The sequence below is a fragment of the Triturus cristatus genome, chromosome 3_1 (genome assembly GCF_964204655.1).
Source record: "Triturus cristatus chromosome 3_1, aTriCri1.1, whole genome shotgun sequence".
NCBI classification, from domain to species: Eukaryota; Metazoa; Chordata; class Amphibia; order Caudata; family Salamandridae; genus Triturus; species Triturus cristatus.
Window position 1 is genome coordinate 487,610,693 of NC_140583.1, and position 23,909 is coordinate 487,634,601.

General features: G+C 44.3%; 1 protein-coding gene across 10 annotated transcripts in view; it reads right to left on the minus strand.

Annotated features, from left to right (window-relative positions):
• Window positions 1-23,909, minus strand: part of TP53BP1 (tumor protein p53 binding protein 1) — a 956,094-nt gene that overhangs the window by 811,922 nt on the left and 120,263 nt on the right. For 8 of the 10 annotated variants that reach the window (XM_085644315.1, XM_085644316.1, XM_085644312.1 and 5 more), the window contains 4 exons: window positions 4,597-4,784; window positions 4,151-4,247; window positions 2,052-2,139; window positions 1,213-1,286 (listed from right to left, as the gene is read on the minus strand). In XM_085644315.1, the coding sequence (XP_085500441.1) occupies window positions 1,213-1,286; window positions 2,052-2,139; window positions 4,151-4,247; window positions 4,597-4,776 (439 nt within the window). In that variant the 5' untranslated portion in view covers window positions 4,777-4,784. The remainder of the gene's footprint in view (window positions 1-1,212; window positions 1,287-2,051; window positions 2,140-4,150; window positions 4,248-4,596; window positions 4,785-23,909) is intronic. The other 2 variants (XM_085644314.1, XM_085644313.1) reach the window with 1 other exon arrangement.

Here is a 23,909-nt window from a genome sequence, read left to right on the forward strand (position 1 = left end):
ACCTCAAGTTTCAAATGAAACATTGTCTTTCCCTGTAACAACTATAGTCTTCACCTTAGAGTGATATTTCCCTGAAATCTTTTCATTATTACCCTTGCTTTTTAGTATCTTCATACATCCACGATTGTTCATGGGATGCCAACTCCACACACATTTTCACAACATCAAAATGTACTCTCTACCAACCAGCCATTTCACACAAACCCGGACTCGATGAATTTCAATGGTCGAATACAGGATGCCATGGTTTGGCATTACAGAGGACATTAAAGAAAAAAAACTATTGGTTTCAAATACTGTGATCAAGAAAGTCATATTGTTAGCTACCATCGTCTTCAGAGACATTCATCAGGACTTGAACTAACCAGCTGAAACACCAAGATCGACATGACTGTGAGACCTCCTAACATGCCTTAATCTTCACTAATGGACTTGAAGAACACTAAATACTTGAGCCTAGTAAAAAGACAACTTGGGAAACTGAAAATCATTGAGAATAAGAGGAGGAAGTTAAACATTGCTTCAAAATGTTCTAACATGGCCCCCACAATCTGTTATCTGTGCTTTCCACAGACTGCTGTTTAAGAAAGCATAAAGTTAAAAATGTTCATCAGAATCTTAACAGCAGCTGCTTGACTAGACCTGCTAAACATGGCCGACTTATCTATTTACTTGAAGACCATAAAGGTCTGATCTCAAACAAAAATGACTGTCATTTTCTACAGAAGCACCATACCATCAACCACATTTAAGAACTCACCCCACGTCTTAAAAAACAAGAGACTTCCAAAGCCTCTACCCCTAAGACCACTGCTGCACATACTGGTTTCCCATAGCAATGTATATGTGCCCCTGGGAATGCAACTGTGTATGTAAATATTTTGTGAAGTCATTACAGTGCAATGCAGGGTCCATAAGTCTCACCTGACTTCAGGACAGAGAGAAAAACCTTAAAGGGGTTGGTGGAATATGCAACTATAGTGCTTTAAGATCCTAATAATGAAGCATCAAGTCAGTCACAACAAAAAGCTTATTAGTTTAAAAAAAGAAGTATCCAGTGCACACTGGTAAATAGGCCTTGGTATCTCAAACATTCATGCCCTTGTGATTTTTAGAATTCATAAAATCTCTCTCCGTGAAGGCCTGTTGACATCCCTAAAACAACAAAAATAAAACTAGTACTATTAAATTACTACACACATACAGTATTACCTTCAGCAGGCAGTGACTGAGGATTGCTTTTGTCAGCATCATTTGATCCTTTCTCAAAATCATCTTCGGGAACACTAAGGAAAGAGTTCAAACAGACTGGTTATTAAACAAACAGATTCTATGGTATTTAACAGCAAATATCAGGGTAAAAGCCACCTCATTCCTACCAGACCTGAACAGATTACAGGGTAACTAACTGTTCATTTTGGTGTATTAAAGGGACTCACAGAAAGTAGGCAGGAATGCCACCATTCAATATCATCATATAGATCTCTGGCATTTTTGCCTTAGCTATCAGTGTGATGTACAGTAGGCAGAAAGGAGATAGCCCGATGCAATTCTGGCTGGGCGAGTACAAAATACAACCGTGCGTCAGTCTACACAGCCTGGCATTGACAACACTGAGAAGGCACCTCTTTTTTAGTTGCACAGGAGTGGTAGCACATGCAAAGACCACCTATGCTCCTTCGGCTTCCTGTTCTTGCAATTCATTATTTGACCCTCACTGACAGAATCAAAGATGAAAAGCCACCTTTTCTGGCACTCTTGAAAAGGAAAATAGTCAGGCCGTCAACTTATTTTTTATTTTGTGAAATTTCTATTGAAAGTGGAAAAATAACCTCTCTCTAAATTCGGCTGAAAATTTTATTTTTGAGGCAGAGTTTGAACAAACAGAAATTATCTACAGGAATAAAATAGGAGTGAACGACATTTGTAATTTATCAAAATATTCTTACTTAACATACCATATCCTATATCAGAAACAATATAGGTAATAATTTCCCAAGTATAAGATAATGTTCTTCTACTTTTACTAATGTAAGTGAACTTAACTGTACCTGTTTCTTTTTACGGGGCATGGTAGCCGGTCAATCACCTGGCTGAGCACCCCAAAAGTGTCTGATGGTGGAGAAGTTTCCATGAGGTCTAATGACAGGAAATACAAAATATCAGTTAGCAGATATTTTAGGGAAACATGTAGAAATTATAAATTGAGCTACATAAAACAACTGAGATTTATTTACCTCCATCATATTAAGTCATGTTAAAGTGTGTTGTGTGGCACTACATGCAACCAATGAGCTGCTTCATGTCCATGAAAGCAAGTGCTTACAAGACCCAGAGCCTAAATTAGACACTACCATGAAAAAAAGAGAAGGAAATACAGGTGGGGGGTGGCCCGATATGCTGGAGAGTACACAGCTGTGCTTCCAGGGAACATCAACATGTCCAACTGTTTGCTGTTAATAGGAATGTTATATTTCAGTGAGAGACCAAATTGGCCGGTTTGGTGCTTATTTGAGGAGTGTGTCTAATATACTGACACAGAACAGTCTATAAAAACAAGCATTTGGCCTTCATTTGCATTCAAATATTTACTGACATTTAGCATAAGAGGTTATTCAACTTCCTCTACTACTAGAAGCTGAATAGACTAATCGGTGACTGTCTCAAGAATATTTGTTGCAGGAAGAATGGGAAAAATAAATACATCTAAAAAAGTAATTTGTGCTTATGAGTACTATCGTTAACAAAATAAATCATAGTAATGATATATTTTAATAGTCAATATAAGGTGACGTTTTATACATTTGATTAGTATTTGGTTTTAGTATTTAATACGAAAAAATTCTAAACAAATAACAATGAAACCTGCTAAGAAAATGCATTATTCCAATGGATGGTTACAGTTCCTACAGAGTCGGGGGGAGATTACAGCCAACAGATAAGCTGTAAATGGTGGGGAATGTCTCCAAGGGTCAAGTGAGTGTGCAGAGTAAGGAAAGAGTACTCCTTAATGTGGTATCTAGTGCCCTCACACACCCTTGCGGATGTATAGCATCATCATTGGGCAAGGTTGCTCCTCATGGGGGTGGCGCTGCAGTCCCTCACGGGCCCTTGGTTAGGGGCTCTCTGGCGGAGTTCTTTTAAGGAGTTGCCACATTTGTGAGTGTGGGTAGGGAAGTGTTAGTGAGTGCTGGCACGGGTAGGTCTCCCCGCAACATAAGGCGACTTCTGCACCTTACTCCGTGGCATACGCTGACGGAGCTCATCATCGACACGGAGAGGGCTGTGAACAGGATTTACGTATAAAAACGGATTCTGGACATTCAATGTCAAGCAAACCTGACCCAGGTAACATATAGGATTACGGGCTGTCTTTTCCCGAACCCTATTTTTCATCCATTCTTTGGTCCTGACGAAGCGCTCCTGGATCCAATAGGGACCATCTAACAGCGCGAAACATGTAGACCACCTTCACATTCACTTTTGTTAATACACAACACAGGTTGAGAGTAGTGGGACTCTATTTGGTCTTGTTTCCCCTCTCATAGCAGCACTACTGTGCATCTCCATCCCCGTGAACTTTTTAGCCTGTACCAGGGACCTTTTTGATTAAATATTTTTAGGTCCCTGTCTCATTTTAAACCAGCACTCACTAACACTTCCCTACCCACACACCCTCACTCACAAATGTGGCAACTCCTTAAAAGAACTCCGCCAGAGAGCCCCTAACCAAGGGCCCGTGAGGGACTGCAGCGCCAACCCCACGAGGAGCAACCTTGCCCAATGATGATGCTATACATCCGCAAGGGTGTGTGAGGGCACTAGATACCACATTAAGGAGTACTCTTTCCTTACTCTGCACACTCACTAGACCCTTGGAGACATTCCCCACCATTTACAGCTTATCTGTTGGCTGTAATCTCCCCCCCCCCACTCTGTAGGAACTGTAACCATCCATTGGAATAATGTATGACTTTTAGGAGCATTGGTTCAGGACCTCTTTCTAATTGCTCTTAGTCCCTCCTCTCATTGATTTGTTGAAGAAAATGCATTACACTTCTTTGGGTTATGATACCAATACATATTACATCTTTCTCCACTTCAAAGACCCAGAGAAAGAAATCACTACCTGAAGGGACAGCTCCCTCACCTGTTGGCTCACGGTCATCGAAGGGCTCATCAAACTCTTGATCATTTTGTCCACTTTCCGTGAAGTGGCTTTTGTGGTGTAGACCAGGCAACAATTCCTGTATATTAAAAAAGAAAGCCAAATTAATCTTACTCAACTAACACACTGTAGAATAAGTTCACAAAATGTGCAAAAATCATAGTATATTATGAAAACTGGACTGCTTTGCAATATGGGTATGTATCTTCTTAAACCTTCCTCTCACACATGAAATTAACCACCTATCTCTGCACAGACCTCAGATCAGACCACTCAAAGCACTACACAATAATAAGGTGTAGCGATGTTTCTCATACTCGCCAAGTCAAAAGGCCAGTCTGCTAGTTTGAGTCTCCATATTAAACACACATTTCTTCCACTGCTTTCTTATCAATTTGATGTGCCTGGACATTCGATTTTTATCTTACCAGAGGTTGACTCGGCACAGGGACCTGCAGAGTTGAAATGTGGTCTGCTAGAAGTCCAAAGCGAGCACGATCATGGTCATTCTCACTGTCTACGAACTCTGGCTGTGAGTCTGCAACAATAAGGCACGGCGTATCCTGCTGTGAAAAATCAGGGTCCAGCTTACTCCCATTTGGGTCCATCCGCTGCTCTAGAAAATGTAAAAAGGACAGTAATAAAAAGACAATTGAGGCTAATGACAGTAGACAAATGTTCTACTCTTTCAAATAAGAACAGACATTCCTAACATTTAATACATGGTAACACTGGGTTTCACAGGGTTCCACTAAACAAACTATAATCTCTAACATGTATACCAAGGCTGCACTCAACATCTTCACATAGGCACATCTAGGGCCACACTCATGCTGGTAATTCTCATTTTCTTCTTGCCATTTGAAAAAGAGAGAAATAGTCCGAAACAGATCACAAATTTACAGAAAGTCAACTATTTGGAGGCCCATGGAAATCGACCCCTACTTTCTCCATCTCGCACAGTAAAAATGCTTGGAGTACTTAGGACACTCAGATCAATCGTCAAGACTTCATTCCATTGACTTCTTTTCATTGGCTTTTCCCGCTGAATCTAGGCGACCATTACTCATTGTGCTTTGCAAAAAAATGCACAGCTTTCCTCCAGGGAAAAATCTACATATACCATCCCATGCAGGGCCTCCGCTCAAAGATGCACATCTGAATGAAATTCCCAGCATACTTCAACTGCCAGATACACTATTTCTGTCAAGATAGCAAATCTTCAGCACGTAAGCCATACTCCGATAAGAAATCTTCACAAAAACTATCCTTTCAATAAGCACTAAGTCAAGGATGTTCATTAGTGCCACACCATACAATATGATCGTATGTTCTATAAGGACCAAAGGAATAGACAACCCCAGCTCTGTTTACAACAGGGCCATGGTAAAGTCCACAATAATAAACAAACTGAGCTGACGGTAAGCACATTAAAGCAAGGTCTGCTGCTCACTGCATTTTGACTGGAACACATCTATGATCCTGAAATATGTCACACACATTTAAATAACCAGCAGTCACTTCACCACACACCTCACTACTAGCTGCTCTATGTCACCTCTTCAACATATCAATTACTATGCAGCACCATTACCACATAGGACATTTTTAGGTATCTTATAATGCAGGACTTTACCATGCAAGTGTGAGTGTGTGTGTTAGTTATCCAGTGGCAGTTGCCACTGGGTAGCTATGGTTAGGGTGGTGTTTTCATAAGAAATGCCTTTTTGGTTTGCTGATAACTTTTATGTAGTTAGAAAAAAAAAATCTCAAAAAGTGCTCTGTCGACTAGTTTCTTCATGGAATGTTTCGAGGTGATCTGTCAAGTGGGAACCGAGAAGGAGGTGATGGGTGCAAAACACAAAAGCTCCATTAATTTTCCATAGAGGTTTCTAGGAAGCAATACCACAAAACTGCGGAACAGAATTACAACAAATTTGGTAGGAAGCTAGATCGTTGTCCAGGAAGTGAGCTTTTTTGTCATTTGGTGTGAATCCGTTCTACAGGTTTGAGAAATTAATTATAAAATATTCGTATATCTGGACAGTTAGGTTTGAGAGTCTTGCAAGAGTCCCTTCAACCCAATAAAAAAAAACTGAATTCTGATTGGCCAAGGGGCCTTTTTTCCCCTTTGGACCTCTTAACTTCTGCAGGGTAACTAATTTGTGGCCCAAGGTAACTATAACACACTCCCTCGCCATGCACAATTTTCTGCTCAATAATTTCATTGCACATGTTGCAGTGATATAAATTATGTCAACTAACATTTCATGAGTGATGGAATATGTGGGATAATTAGCCGTGAATATCGAGGGCACGAGTTATAGTTACCTTGGGGCACGAGTTATAGTTACGTGAGACAATTATAACTGGTGAATTTGAGTGGTTTTGTGCGTTTAAAATTGCATGTTTTGACTGAAATTTTTCCCTAACTAGAACTGTCCCTTTAACCTTTTTTTTCCGTGAATTTTTATGCAAAGAAAGATATTATTACCATACCTAACTATAACTGTCATGTTAACAGTTGTTTTGTTTACCAAATGAATTTCTATCGTAAAATATTTTTACAGTATACAACATCTTTAAGTTTCTTTTTTTTAACATTTTTCAAACTATAAAATCCCACATAAGGTGGCACTGCACTCCAGCTGAAGAGCACATAGTTTCAGCAAAGAGTGCTTTAACAAATATAGAGTACGTTATTCTAGGGTAATGAACTTAATGGGCCAGGAGACTTACTATTTTTTGCTTATGTTGCTGGTGGGGTAGGGAAGGGGTCTGCAGAACTCCCTACAGCCTCCAACATTTAAAGAAACGTTTGGTGGTGCCCCTGCCTCTTCTAAGGAAGCCACTATTTAAAAGATATGCCATTTGAAAATGCCCTGTGGCATGACGGCAAGGTCCTTGGTAGGAGCAGTGAATAATAAATGAGCATCTCTGGTCGCTCATTTATTTTTCACTTTTTGCAGTATATCATTTTTACTTGTAGGTGATACGTTGCTCTATAATCGCGACCCTACTCAAAATGTTTCTCCTGTCCTCCGTGAGGTAGTGAGATTCGGTGACTGCTCTGGGCTGAAAATTAATTGTGAGAAATCGGTTATCTTTCCTCTCACCCGGCGACGCTCCCTGACGAATTAGACTTTCCTCTGCAATGGATCACGGACCCAGTACGCTATTTGGGTATTCAGGTCCACACGGACCCTGACCAAGTATTCCGAGAAAATTACGGCCGGGCCATCATCAAGCTCGAGGAAGATATTGCGAGGTGGATCCGCCTTCCCCTCTCCCTCCTGGTCAGAATATCCCTCATAAAAATGGTGGTCCTACCCACATTTTTGTTCCTGTTTCTTAATATTCTGATGGTATTACCTGCACAGTTCTTTAAAACTCTACGAACACTGCTGATTAGACTGGCTTGGGTTGACAAACAACCGCGGGCAAGTTGGGCGGTCCTCCCTTTACCATACTCTATGGGAGGACTTGGTGCTCACGACCTTGACTTATACTATCGGGCAGCCCAGGTCTCACATGCATATTACTGGCTACACCAACAGACGCCCCCTTGGCACCTGCTCATAGAGTGACTGTCCACAGTCCCCGCCGTCAGTCAGAATGACCTTCGCTGGAATTGTCACACCTGGGATAGGCTTGAGGCCTGGACTTGGGATGATGTGTCCTCTATATTAAAATGTCTGTTTTTCCCTTTCTAATTTGTTATAGGCCCAGCTATTTGAGACTATTTATGTTTAATATTGGATGTTATTCTTATTGTTTGTTATTATTTCATCAGATTGGATTTCGAATTGTAGCATTGTGTAATTTCATCCCACATGTTTTGTGAAACAGTGGATGTGTATACGATTTCTTTTTGAGTTGTATTAATGAAAAAGGAAAATAAAATATTTAAAAAAAACAATTTACTTGTAGGTGTTCCGGTACCATCCAGGACACCCACGCGTTTTTTTTTCCATAGGGTGCGCGGTCCTATTCAACAGGCACCGCCCACAAGACAGCATTTTTTTTTTTTAACTTATTTCTGGGGTGCCCCGGTTGGGCTTTAAAATATATATACGTTTTCCTGGCGTCCTGGATTCAATGACTCAGGAGACTTACAGTGTGTTCTTTAATGTTGCTCGGGGTCAGTGCAGTCCATGCAGCCCTCCACAACATTACAAACAAGCATCTGCAATGCAATAGGTCTCGCAGTTGTTAGAGTTTGAGCTATTGGCATTGTAAATGACAATGCCTTTTATTTGTGTTTTGAAAACCTGGAAGAGGTGCATAAACACACACTTTGTTGTTGCATACGAGAAGCTTTACTTTGCTTGTGGTAAGCAAGGACTAAGTACAAAGTGTGTGTTTACGCATGGCTTGCAGGTTTTCAAAACATATAAATAAAAGCCAAAGGGAAAATTAGTTGAAAATGCATTCTGAGTTTTAGCCTACTAATAACGAGAAAACAATCACTCTCGCTTCAAACTGACATTCTGCGTTAAAAAAACTTCAATAAATGATAGATGAATAAGTAAAGCCCTAGACAAAACAACCTCCTGTATCTATCCACTGCCTCCAAACGAAGACTAATGACAAAATGAGTATACGCAGTTACAAGTAACTTATTAATTTTTTAGGAACCAATTATGGTCAGACAGACAGTTTGCTTTAAACTTACTCTCTTCTCATTTTCCACGGCACGCAATGCATTCTGCTTGAATGCAATCCTTAACCCTAAGTCGCTCACTACTGCATGAAGCTTGTGCAAATCGCTAGAGCGGTGAAGGCAGGTCACACTAACTGCTAGGTCCATTTTATATGAATATAGTCTGACAAGGGGCTGCTGCAAACGTTTACAGTCACTTTTTCAGACAAATGTGTGTAATACACTTCAGAGCAGAATAAGTTACTAGGTAAAATGCCCCAAAAATAAAAATCAGGAACAAAAAGGCTCCGCAGTGCGAAAATACTTAACGTCTATAACCTACAATATAATGAAACGCTGAACACAACATGAAAGATGGCAGAGGCCAAGGGTTTTGATTTTAGTATGATGAACTGTTTGGTTTACTCTGCAGCAGGTGGTTTTGGGAGAAGGGGCGTGAATGGTTCAGAAGTATTCCAAAACATAACAGGCATCAGCGAAACCATCAGGCATCAGGTCAGGCCTTAATGTGCCAACACACACAAACTTAAGCATTCACACAGACTTGGTATCATGTCATTGTGTAACCTCCTGCATGGCACCACAAGGTTGCCTAAGAAGAAATGGAAAAAAAGAACACAGAAAAATCTTATTTGCATAGGAAGGCACAATCTGCGTATTTCTGCATGTATCTCCATATGTTCTCAAAATAAACCCAGACTTACTGGATTCACTAACAATAATTTGTTTTTCTTGGGGCAATCAGTGCGCTTTGCCGTCGATCCCATGTCTGCCTGCAGTACCACAGGAATCAAGTTGCACTTCCATGATGAGATCCTGTCGAGCCTAAAAGCAGTTAATGCTGTAAGTGCTCCAGGTCAGAGATATGGTTCTAGCAATTTGCCAGACTGGACATGGCATTGAATATAGTTGTACTCCCGTAGGGGCACATTAGAAAGAGGACTGTTATCGGACCATATTAATTACCAATGGCTGTTACTACTGTGCACTCTGTGGTTGTTGCACCACCTGCCCGGGTCCCTGCTAATGAGCACTTTTGAATATCTGTAGAGTGCTAACAATTGCCTACCAGGTGTGGGATGCTCCAATTCGAGGCCACTTTACATATTATGCTCCTTCCCTCTTCGTCATGTCTGCCAGAGTATGTTAAAATGAGGGATTGGCTAGCTTGCGACTCAACAGTACTAAGATTATGGACTTGTGTGCGTAAAAACACCAATAACAGACAAAGAACATTGGAGTGAATTTACTGACGGTCCGCGTAAGTAGCGGACATATGATCACCTTAACTTGGACAGTCTTAAATACTGTGATAGTAAACTGACTCTAGGAGCAGGTGAAAGAATACAGGCACTGGGGCTGTTAGAAAACAGAGATTGTGACTGGTTGGGGCAACAGACTCTTAAGGTCCGAATTACCGAAATACATGACAGAAGGGATGGCAATAGATGAGAAAAACACTTTAGGTGGTTAATGGAATAACACATTAGTGGATGAAGCACGCTATGATAAAAATAAACAGTTTTGGCTTTTGTATAGCGAGAATGTTGGTGCGTGCTATCAATACCTTTAGAATCAAAAACGAATTTACATTGTTTCTTAATCTTTCAGACCTGCCAGTCTTCTGATAATGACATGCTGGTTGAACGGAAACGGAAAATTAGAACGCATGTCCTCTCGAGAACATATAGTAACAAAGTAACATTTTTTTAAAGTTCAATGTTAGGATTAGACATTGGACAGGGATTTGGCGTCGGAAGGCATTGTGAGGATCTAGCTTTTCTTGGCTGGGGCAGGTGAAGAGGGCTTCATTATATAGCAAACAGATAAAATTTAACACAGCCACGGGACGAACAAAATAACAAGCAGTGACTAGCGGCAGCAGATGAAGTGATTCGCCCAGAATCACAGAACGTTACGTTGAAGCCAGAACTTCCAAAGTAGGCAGCTGTGGCCGTAATGCCACAACCTCGCCACTTTTCATAAGATATGCACAGTGTACACGCTGAAGTGATACTGTTGGGAATTCAGTGCTGTTTCAGCGCTTCCCTCAGAAAATGGACTGCTGATAATAACAAGCACTGGTGAACGGCAGTGGAAAATAAACAAGGAAGTAGTTCCTAAATGAATAGATAACGCCGAGCAACAGAACTAAACTGTAGTTGGTCGGTGTCGATTCCTGCAAAACAGAAGCAAAACGGAAGTGACGTATCGGGTCGCAAGCCAATGATAAGCCCGCTAACAAAATAAATAGCAGAGTTAACGAATGGCAAGCGGCAAGAGAAATTACCCGGCAATAGGCAGAATTTCACTACCCATACAGATTACTTGATGTCTCGGAGAGACAGCGCATGCGCTGCGCCTAGGCGAGACCTAAAGACGGCTTGATGGTGCCCCTGCTCCTTCTATGGGAACCATCAGGACCCCAAAAATATATATATTTTTTTAAAGCCCTTGCATAGTTTATGGGATGCTCTCCAGTTGGAGCAGTGAATGTGAAATGAGCAGCTACTGCACTCATTTCACATTCACTGCCTTTTATTATGGGATAGAGGTGTGCATCCCCCTCCCCAGCCACTTAAGGATCCCAGGGGGGGGGTTGGGGGGAAGAGAGAGAGAAAGAGAGAGAGAAAGAGAGAGAGAGAAAGAGAGAGAAAGAGAGAGAGAGAAAGAGAGAGAGAGAAAGAGAGAGAGAGAAAGAGAGAGAGAGAAAGAGAGAGAGAGAAAGAGAGAGAGAGAAAGAGAGAGAGAGAAAGAGAGAGAGAGAAAGAGAGAGAGAGAAGAGAGAGAGAGAGAGAGAGAGAGAGAGAGAGAGAGAGAGAGAGAGAGAGAGAGAGAGAGAGAGAGAGAGAGAGAGAGAGAGAGAGAGAGAGAGAGAGAGAGAGAGAGAAAACTCGGGGAGAGTGGGGGTAAGGAGGTTCTAGGATTCAAAGATAGGAAAGGGGTAGTGAGGGTTATTTAGGGTTCAGTGATGGCCAAGAGATATTAAGAATATGACAGTTTTATGATGCAATTTATGATTCCAGCAGCCTTCCGGCTATATATTTTGCCCAAATGTACCATTGTTCTCTTAATTATATGTATACATAAATGTTTGTTTTACACACACATCACCAGACAAGGACAGGAGAAAGAATTGTCTTTGGTGGGAGGAGATGCACCCCCCGCCCCAAAAGAAAATGTGAGGGTAGAGGTAAATAAACATTTTTCATGGGGAAAATAGGAGCACCCCCATCCACCAGGGAAAAATGAAAGACAAGTTTGTATAATTCACACTTGCTCAGAAGATGTTTGCATCAGCAAATATATGCTTGAATTTGCTCATGACAAAACACATTCCGAGTTTTGCTATGAGTACGGCTTTAAGTATGGAACTGCTGCAGATTTTCCATGATTACTTCTCTAAACTCTTATGGATAACTGAGTCTTAAATCTACATTCATAGATCATAGACCTGCGTATCCACTTTATTTTATGAATGGGGCACCAATTTTTGACAGCTGAGTCATGATTCACCTCCATAAAGAATTAATAAACAGCATATAATACTTTTCACAACTTAATATATATTTTATGCCATGGCATTTTTTCAAGGGTATTTGTTTTAACAAAATATATTTAAGCAAAACCATTAAGAGAAATCCTGACTAGAAGAAGAGTTGTTTCCTGTGTAAATTAAAGTAATTATTACTAAATAGTAATTAAAATTAATTTACCTCATCGGATTCAATTTACCTCATCAGGACAATTACACTTCACAGTTAACTAGAACAGTTTGTGATGCATGGATGGTATATTGCGTATGACAAATGGTGTCTTTTTAGACATATACATACAGAAGTGCCTAGTTGTAAGTAATTGTGATAGTGGGGCAATAATATGTGGCTAAGCAATTATTCAAGCTCAATGGATTCAAAATGCAAACAATAGATTTTAATTATTTGGAGTATTCATTTGAACAGAATGACTAATTTAATATACTTTTTAAGCCTTTGCCATTTCAAGATCGGTGAAGGCCATCTATCTTTCCAAATACACCAAAAATAGAAGCATGTGCACTTTAAGTAGCAATATTGTGGGGTGTTTCATGCCTAAATTAGAATCTGCTGCTAATAATATTTCTACTGCAGTTTAGGCTAAATTCCCAAATATACTTAGTAAAACCCACTTTATCTTGACCAGTGTAATCCAAGCTTCAATTATTATTCAGCCATTAAACCAGAACCCTTATGGGCCACAGTATGATCTAACTTTACGGTCAAAACAGATCAAGACACTTCAAGAGATTATCCTTCAATACAGGTTTGGGTACTCTGGTCCTGAGGCACTGCGCTCGTTCAAAATTATTAAGTCACGTAACCCATTATAAAACACCAATGACAAGGGGAGCATTTCTCATAAAACACATTACTACATATTATAATTTATATGACCAACATTTCATCATAATTAATCTTCATACACTGGCTAAAAACACTCCCTTTTACGTTGCAATAAGAATCGCCCAAGGTGAAAAGGCATTTACCCTTTAAATCAGACCCCATAAAAGTGGGAGTTACGGCATGGAAAGGGAGAAGTGAGTGTAGATGGTATTCTTATGTTGTGATGGTCATAAGTGAGCCCTGAGGAAGAGAAAGCACACAGTGAAACATGGGAACCCCTTGAAAGAGACTCTGGCTCCTATATCTCGGCTCTTGACTTTAGAGTTTGTACTTTGCTAATTTGAAAGATGTTATGAGGTTGGATCATGCATTACAGCATTGTCTCTTGTTTTGAAATAAATCTAAAAATAACGGGCATGAAATACCTGTGATTTGATCCAGGTATGTGCGCTACATAATAAACAACAACAAAGTAGGTCCTGGTGGAAAATATTCATATTGCCCCTCGACATATGTTTGCTTAGTCCACAGAGATATATTTAGATTGAGCACATCCCACTTTTCACCAGTCCTTTTGAATCAATTTTAGATTTATTGTTCCTCTCCTGAATTTTCTATTAGTTGGTCTGTGAGAACTAATAAAACCTGTATTTGGGATGACCAATTGCTCATTTATTCTGTTTATCGGAAAATTATGCTTGTTCCAATCCTTATGAAATTAAATACGGTTTATAGGAATTTGGCCGTTCATGTGAGCTAAGGCACTTTTCCAACTGAAGGTTCACTGTTGTGTTGCTTTTTATGTGTTGGGACAATGAGTGTAAATTAATTATTACTTCACTATTTCAATCTAGAACTCTCTTAGGGATCAGAATGACAAGTAAAAGATAATTTACATTTTTTAACCTAAAGGAATTAGATAATGAAAGAAAAATGAAATGAAATGAAAGAGGCATTTATAGAGCGCATGGCTACCCTAAGGCCTCCCAGCGCTAAGAACCAGACGACCAGAAAGCAGATTAAATTATACCGTAGGAAAAAGATGCGTCTTCAGAAGCCGCCGAAAGGGCAGGTATTCCTCCTCCATACGGATGGAGTCTGGGAGGGTGTTTCATGTCTTAGAAGCGACATATGAGAAACCTCGACCTCCACATCTGGACCTGACAATTCTCGGTACCATAGCCAGGCGCTTATTTCCAGAGCGAAGGTGCCTTCTGGGATGGTATGGAGAGACTATCCTTTGAAGGATTAGAGGGCCCTTCGCGGCCATGATCTTGTGCGTGACACAAAGGGCCTTGAATTTAATCCTTTCTGAGACAGGAAGCCAGTGCAATTGTCTAATTGCTCCTTTCGCTGATTCTCTCCGCGAAATTTGCAAGAGAATTCTTGCCGCACAGTTCTGGACCTTCTGTAGTATGCCTATTGTGGACTGGGGGGCTCCTAAATATAGGGCATTAGCGTAATCCAGACATGACAGAATCAGTGCCTGGAGGAGTAATCTTCTTGCATGAAACGGGAGAAGAGGCAGGATCTTTCGTGCTGTCTTCAGTATCCCGAAACAGCACCCAGCTACCTTGTTAGCCTGGGTCTTCATGTCTAGTCTTGCATCCAGCCAGACTCCTAAGCTCTTGATGTGGTTTTTAGGAGTAGGCGGGTTTCCCATACAACTAGGCCATGCCAACGGCATGTCTGGAGGCAAAGGTTTTCCCAGCAGCATAAGGTCCGTTTTTGCTCCATTTAGCTGGAGGCAGGACTTTTTCATCCAGACGGATATTTCCTCAAGGCATCTGGAAAGATTACTTCCTGGCTGTCCTGGGTCTTTAAGGGAGACAATCAGCTGGGTATCATCGGCATACGTGACAATTTGTATGCCAAATGCCTCCACAATTTTGGGTAAAGGACTCATGTAAATATTAAAAAGAGTGGGGCTAAGTGATGAGCCCTGAGGCACTCCACTCTTCAAAGGCACATTCCTGGAAGTCACATTCTCCTCGAAGAGCTGGAATGTGCGGCCTTCCAGAAAGGAGGCTATCCATCTCAGTGCGGTACCAGTCATCCCCATCTCGTGACATCTTGCAATAAGAATTTGATGGTTGACGGTATCAAAAGCTGCACTAAGATCAAGGAGGATTATTGCAGCTGATCCTCCTGAGTCCATAATTTTCATTGCCTCCTCCACCACGGCAATCAGGGCGGTTTCAGTGCCCTGACGAGATCTAAAACCAGTCTGTGTCGAGTGCAAGCAGTCATGTTCCTCCAGATAGGTGGAGAGGGTAGTATTGACGTACTTCTCTGCTATTTTGGCTATTCCCGGGAGCAGGGAGATAGGGCGATAGTTAGCCATTACCTCCGGGTCTGATCCTGGTTTTTTTAGCAGGGCCTTCACCATCGCTTCCTTCCATAGTGAAGGGACCATGCCTGTTGCCAGTGAGGAGTTAATAAGTTTTGCGATGATGGGGGCTACTTCTAGGGCAACCTTTTGCAACACAGTAGGGGGCGCCTGGTCTTTTGGGGAACCTGATTTAAGTTTATTAAGTAAGGACATCGCTGTGTCTGAGTCCAGGGGCGGAAAAGATTCCAGGCTCTGATCTCGACGGTCTCTGATTTCTTCCGTCTGAGACTCATGGTCAAAAGTGGCGACTGCCGAAAAGGCTGAGTAAATCACCTGTACCTTATCCTGGAAATACTCAGCTAAATTATTACAGCGACCTTGTAAATCAGTGGGGGTCATTGTGGTGAATGGAGGGGTAGTCAGGGATTTAAACATTTAAAAAATTTCTCTAGGGGAGTTAGGTGCTGATAAAATCTTTGCTTCATAAAACTTGGATTGTGTTTTCGTAATCTCAACTTTATACAATTTTAGTGCATCTCGATAGACTTTCTTTTTCTCAAGTGAAAAGTCTTTCCTCCACTGTCTCTCAAGTTGCTTACAGTTCCGTTTGAGATCTCTCAGCTCCATGGTAAACCATCCGCCCCTTTTGAGCCAGGACGCGCAAGCTCTCTGCGGCAGCTGCACCGCTAACCTCCGCCTCCCAAGATGTCAGCCGCCCCCGGAGTATAACACACAACTCCGTCCCAGAGCTCCACGCTTCAACTATCCCCACAGATTAAGAACAGGTAAAGTGCAAATTAGCAAGCGTTTTAAAAGGTCTTAAATGAATGAATGTTTAAAATGTTAAAATAATTAAAAATAGAACGCACAGCTCGAAAACACGCAGCTTCCTTCAGTGCCACCTAGGTAGATAATAATTATTGATTTCCTTGCCACCCTGAGTATCATTCGTATGGACTCGGAGGCCACTATGCGATGGTCAGTTGCCCTGGTCCTCTACGGCCCACAGCATTTTGCACCCAGAGAGGTTTGAATTAGGTTACAGCGAATGCTTTGTTTACAATAGTGAACCGGGCCCCAGAGCAGCTGTCACACATCCCAGGCCTCCCTGGCCCACGCAAAAGGAGTATGAAGGGGTGGTGGTACAGGCAATAGGTGCCTTTTAGAGGTGTTCTCATTACAGAACGTGGCGGCAGACAAAGCAATCACCATCACTCTGTAGCACAAGGAAGCCACTGACAGGACACATCTCGGATGGTGCTCTCTTTATATTTGCGATCTGGGCTATTTCACGGGCACCCCTGGCCTCTCTAATAAATGAGGAGAAATGGCATTCAGGTCACCTAAAGTTGAACTGGTCAGCTGTATCAAATCTAATTTTTAGGTAGGGCACAAGCTGCACCTGCCCCAGAGCCACATATGCAATTATGAACGTGGGATAGGCGCAGAGGTTCTCAAAAGAAAGCCAGCACAACTGACAATTAAGGCGCCATCTGCTCACAATGTCAAACTAAGAATATTTTCACGACACTCACCTTAATTGATAAAAGAGATGCTGCCCTGTTACCAAAAAAAGTGAGGACCTATAAAAAGTAAAGTTTTACCATTATCCTCACCACAAAAAATCACTTTAACCCGCATTCCATTAGGGCTATTTTCTATATACAGTTAAACTCCCTTAAAAAAGTAACTAAAACAAAGACTACCAGAATCATTAGGATGGCCACAGTGGGCATGGGAGGGGATAATTGGCCAATAGTAAAACCTCCTCTTTTGTTGCTACACTAGGAAAATGATTTAACAAACTCATACAATTTTCAAATGCACCCACTTTCTGCAGTAAGGCTGAATGCTGGTGCAGACTTAACAAATATTGATTACATAGTTATCACCGTTTTGGCTATAGCTCTTTCGTTCATAAACACCGCACCTAACTTAGACCTGGACTTTTTAGCTTTCAAAATTATGTTTATATAATAAAACAAAGATATATTTAAAAACACAGACATTTCACACAACTTTATGTAGTCTATTTGTTGGTTTTTGCTCGTCGTTCAATTCTTCTAAAATGTTCATAAATCAAAATGTCTGCTCATAAACCATTTCTTAATTTAGGTCTTCAGCATCCAGTATCAGTCCTTACTTAAAAAAGCACTTATTTTGGAGACAAAAAAGGGCCAAGGCCCATTCCTCAGTGCTGGGGAACAATGGAAAATGAAAACCTGTTTAACATCTTCAAACAGCTTCCAAACTCTACACATTCTGTTTATGGCATCTTTCAACTAGTTGAGGACGCAGCTGTTTCTCAGTAAAATTGTCATTTCCGCCCACCACTAGGAACCCTCTCAGAACTCGGGGATACCACTGTATGATCACTATATCCTGGGTGAGAACTGCTGACTCAAGAAACAGTTTCGGGGGGCGTGGCAGCAGCATTGCAGACTAGACGTGTCCGACCGGAACTCCGTGTGCCTGCCTATGATCCTGTTTAAATCCTGTGCTCAAAATCGACATCCTGGTCCGCAAAAGTGAGGGTCGAGTGTGTGGACATTACACAACAGTGGCAAAGATTCCTGACTGCAGAAAATCGCGGTAACGAGGCCGATAGAGAGAAAGGCTGTGCGGAGGACTCTGGGACAAGATGGCGGTGCTGGTAATCGTGCAGACTTCGGTGAGGTGGTGCACCCTAGCTGAGGGACACTGATTGGGGGTGCCTCACCACGAATGGAGACAGCGATTTGGTGATCGCGCGGGTTCCCCCCTCTGGTTTCGATTGTGGCGAGCACCGCTGGAGAGCCGGGGCCGTGCGCGCCGCCTCCTACCTCCAACATCACCACTGTGAGAAGGCGGCTGCGGGACTCTCCCTGTATAAAAAATCCCCTTTTCCTGGCAGCGTCACCGAAGAATGCCCGTGCGGACCCAGATCAGGAGGCGGTGGCCCTGTGGCATCGGGTCATCCGCGAGGTGGTTGGTCGGCGCTGGGCCTCCCATGACTGCCGTGTTCGCTCTGGGGGCCTGGAGCGGTAGGGCAGGTTCTCCGGATCCGTCACCCGGTTAGCACACCAGGGAGCGAGAGCCTGGCCGGATTGGTGCACCTGAGGGCCGGGGAGGCAAGAGAGGCCCGCGTTGAATCCTGAGGCGACCAGCAGGGAAGAGGGTGAATCAAAGCGACCTCCCGGGAGGAATTCAGGCCTGAGGCTGCCCTGGGACGGAGATAAACAACCACAAAGGGTGGTAAGGAGCTTCGGCGGGGGTGGGGGGGACTGGAGGGCACAATCCCAAAGGGTGTGGAGGCAATCTGGAAAGAACTTGGAGAGGCCCCCCCCGCCCCTTGTACTCTTGCTCCATGATCAGAGCAGTGGGATAAACATACACCCGGGGGTCCAGCCGTTATAACACTGGACGATTTGAACCCTGCAGTTGAGGTGTGGTGTGTGGTGGTTCTCCTGTGTCCGTGGGGCGGCACCCCTAGTTGAGTGACCAGATGCAGGGATGGCACAGGGGGGCCCCGCAGCGAGCGCCACCAAGAACTGCATTGAGGGGAGGCCCCTCTCGAAGACTGATAAGAATCTTGAGTCGCCCGGGTTGCTGCGTGAGACTGTGGGTGACACCGGAGACGGTCAGACGGCGGGCAGTCCCCGCTATGGACCACGAGCGGTTGGGCACCCCCGTCATCAAGGGGACACACGGGCTCCCGGCGTGTGAAGATACGTACGCCTAGGAGATCATGGATAGAGCGGAGAAGACATCTTCCAGACGCAGTGCAGGTGGGCTCACGTGATGACACTGGCTGGAGGCACTGCCCAACACCAGTACGCCCGCTCAAAGTGCAAAACTCCAGGACACCGGTGGCCAAGGACCCAAAACCGCAGCGAGAGGGGAAGATGGACAAGTTTGCCAAAATCCTGCCTGCATCGGAACCCCCTGCCTCCGCCTCCGTGGACGCACTGGACAACAACGTTATCCTGCAGGCGATTCAGTCTTCCAGGGAGGCACTGGAAGGTAAAATTGACGCAATTAAGATTGTCGTTACCCTGCTCCGTCAAGCCCTGGAGAACGTCTCTGAAAAAGTCACGCACGCTGAGCAGCGCAAATCAGAGGTTTAAGACACTGCACACACACTCCGGGGAGAGGTCACGGCCTTGACAGCGGCCATGAAGGATGTACTATGGAGAGCTGAGGATGCTGAAAATCGAGCCCGGAGATACAACCTCCCTTTTCTTGGCTTTCCGGAGACCGTGGAGGGGTCAGGCGCTGGCGCCTACCTGCGTAAGTGACTGCTGGACGAACTCCTGGGTGAACAGTTTTCACCCTGCTTTGTAATCTAAAGAGCGCACAGAATACCGGGGACCCGACCACCACCGGGGGCACCACCACGTCTGCCGATTGCAAGGTTTCTTAACTACCAAGACAGGGACCTCATCCTCCGGGAAATCAGAAGCAAGGGGGAAATACAGCTGGACAATACCAAAATCATGGTGTACCCGGATTACACACGAGAGGTGCAAAAGCAGCGCAAGACATTCGACTACGTGAAAGATAAACTACGGCAGTTACAAATCACACATATGCTACTATTCCCGGCTAAACTCAAAGTGATCCGTCAGTCCAAAACACTGTTCTTCCACACCCCAGAGGAGGCCTGGCACTGGCTAGAGGAACGCCCTCTGCTGCGGGGAGCCAGGCGCCACCTCCTCAGAAAGTCCAGCCGGCACGCAGACACAGACCGAGATCACAGCGCCTGAAATGGACGAGCACTGCGACCACACAGAACGAACAACTTAGGGTGACGCCATATCGGAGCAGGAGGATGGCGGGGTCGACGCCGAGGGCCTCAGACTCGGAAAGCATGCATCACGAGGACAGACTAAGCACGAACCCGCGGATGAGGGGGCCCGCCATGCAGCGCTCCGCGGACTGCACAGATCAGGACAGGAAGAGGATCACCCTCTGCTGCAGAACATTAACCTCCTGGAAAATCCGACAGGCGAGGATGCCGTGAAGGACACAAACACTCAGACCAAGCAAGCTGCAACAGAAGAATGTCGAGCACTATCAGTTCCGGAGAACCCAAAGGACCGTAAACAGGCGGTAGAGCTCACGCGGCACCCCGCATGCTTAGCTTCCCCTGGTGTATTTGATTTTTCCTCCCCTTTCTTTCCCTTGTATTCCTTCCCCATCTCCCCATCCTTCCCCTCCCTCTCTCTCTCCCCACCACCTTTCTCTTCGTTTGTTTCAGTTTCTTTGTTCTAGGTTGGACTTTTTGTCTTTTTTTATTGGTTACCTCGTGTGAGGCCTCCCCTGCTTCTTAGACAACCCAGACATCGGTAGCCCGAGTTCCTGCCCCCCGACAGCCTAATACAGGCCAGTAGACTAGGGCTGGGGGGGGGGGGGGGTTGGAGAGGCAGAGACCCACATGGGGAGGTACACTTGGGGGGGGGGGGGGGGGGAGGGGGAGCGACAGACCTCTCTGATTCAAACACAACAAAGTTGGTCATGTTGACCCAGGGGGCAGTCGACGGGGGGCGGGGTTGGGGTTCTTATTCAATTATTTGGCAAAAAAACAGGAATGTACGTTTGTTGAGACTGCAGAGGCAGTGATGGAGGGACCAGAGAAATGGTTCCAGCAATGGGAAGGGCACAGCACATTACCATGACGACGACACATAGTTAAGGCACTTATTCCTCTCCTGGAACGTAAATGGGATGGGCAATAAGGTTAAGAGAGGAGTGGTATCAGCGTATTTCGGAAGACTGAAGCCCGATGTCATCATTTTGCAGGAGACGCACCTGAAGGGAACACAATGTGGGTGCCTAGGTAGAGGGGCATAAAAGACACTAGCCCACGCGGGGTTCTCTACCGGGGCGAGAAGGGTGGCCATCCTAACCAGGAAAAGCCTGCCATTCAGAACTGAGCATGCTTGGCTAGACCCCAATGGTACATACGCTGCGGTTAAGTGTCTGTGGGATAGACGTAGCATTACTCTCAGTGTATATGCACCCCCTAGGTTGCAAAGCCAAACGCTAGAAAAGCTCGCGGCTGTCCTTCTGGAAGCGGGCTCTGCCACTCACATTACTGGGGCAGAGTTTAATGATGTAATGGACCCTACATTGAACCGTACGACAATCCCAGTGGGAGGCCCCAAAGAGATATCACATAAGCGGTTCGCAGAAACACTGACATTAACTGACACATGGCGCAGGCAACACCCTCAGACCAAAGCTTATTCCTTTTACTCAGGAGCCCACAAAGCCTTTGAGGCTAGACTATATACTAGCCCCAGCAGGCGACATAGGGGAGATTCACAAGGTAGAATACCTGGCTAGAAGTCTCTCAGACCATTCACCCTTACGGCTCTCTGTAGGTGCCCGTACACAACGCCTGGCTGGGGAATGGAAGCTCAACCCATGGGAACTGAGGGACCTCAAGGTTGCCCAAGAGATTAGGGTAGACTCAGAACTCAATTTTCGTGAAAATGCGGGGTCAGTAGACTCCGCCATTACGTTATGGGAAGCATACTAACCTGTCCTGCGGGATAGAGCACAGAACATTATAGCTTACAAAAAACAGAAAGAAGGGGAAGAGATCGCAATGCCGGAATCCCAACTCTTACAGATCGAAACGTAGGCCATTGAGAGCGATGACCCGATCTGTTGTGGTGATTACAAGTTCTCCGCAGGAAACACTTTGCACTGGCTAAAAAAGATGAGCAGCACACTAAACAGGCCATGCATGTATCAGCATCTATACGACGCTGGAGATGAAACCGGGTTGACTGCTTGCGTGGCTGAGCAAAAAAGAGCTAGATAGTAGGTGGGTAACCCAGATACAGACAGAGGATGGTCAGACCCATACCACTTCCGTTGAAATAGCTAACACATTTTCCGGGTACTACGAGGCCTTCTATGCGCAACGCTCGCTGGCAGAGCCAGCACAAATAAAGGCATATCTTCAGAAAATACAGTTCCCCAAACTAGTGGCAAGCGAATCACGGACATTGGACCAGAAGATAACAAACGAGGAAATCACAGAAGCCATCGGGCAGTTGAAAACTGGGAAGGTCTCGGGACCGAATGGGCTCCCCCCTGAATTCTTTAAACAAAATGTAACGTTATTTAGTCCTCACCTTCTTCAGCTATTCCTGGAGGCGCAGATGGTGGGTGGTCTCCACAAGGACCTGCGGACAGCCACGATTGTGGTAATCCCTAAGAAGGATAGGCCGCCGCAGAAGTGTAGCTCGTACCGACCCATCTCTCATTAATATGGAAACTAAAATACTGGCAAGAATACTACCCAACAGGCTTACCACAGTAATATCCGGTCTCATACACCAAGACCAGTCAGACTTTATGCCGAGGAGGTCGACGAGACTCAACCTCCGGAGGTTACAAAATTGGCTGGAGATGGAAACTACTAGGGAAGACCCGCATCTTATCCTGTCCCTCGATGCTGATAAAAGCATTTGACACTGGCCCTTCCTTATGACCGTGCTGGAGGAATACGGATTTGGCCCTACTTTCAGGAAATGGATCACCATTCTCTACGAGAGACCCCTGGCTAGAACAAGAGTTAATGGTGAAGTGCTGCGGGAATTTTCGATCGGACGGGGTACGCGTCAGGGATTACCCCTATCCCCTCTCCTCTTTGCTCTGAGTTAGAGCCTCTCGCATGTGTCACCCGAGCACATACGGGTATCACAGAATTCCGGAGGGGAGAAACGGAGACCTCTGACGAGCGCATCTCGCTGTATGCCGATGACATACTACTGTACGTTACAAACCCCGAGATGACGCTCTCAAATATCATGGCCAGTTGAGAAGAGTATGGCACGCACGCGGGGTACAAAATCAACTGGGAGAAATCGTGCCTTTATCCAGTGAGTCGGGGAGGGGGTCCAATGGTCACATTAGCCAGCTTCAGATAGACCCCAATGGGATACAATATGTAGGGATTTATGCTCAGACAGATCGAGCAGAGGCGCTCAATCGGAATCGTTCTAGGGTGCTCAAGAAGTTTAGCTCTTACGTATAAAGATGGAATTCCTTGCCATTGACAGTGCTGTGCAGGGCGGCGCTTTACAAAATGATAGTGCTCCCAAAATTCTTATGTGTTCTTCAAAACACGTATCAATTGATACCAGATCGGATATTTGTTAAAATCGATGACATGTTGAGGACGTACTTATGGAATGGGAGACCCCCCAAGAATAGCACTGACGACCCTGCAACGCAACCAATACAATGGCGGTATTTCCCTGCCTGATATTAGAGCGTACTATTGGGCGGCTCACCTAATTGTAGCAAATGAATGGGAACATGCGACGGGAGAACACCCCACATACGCCCCGGAACGCACACAGTTTG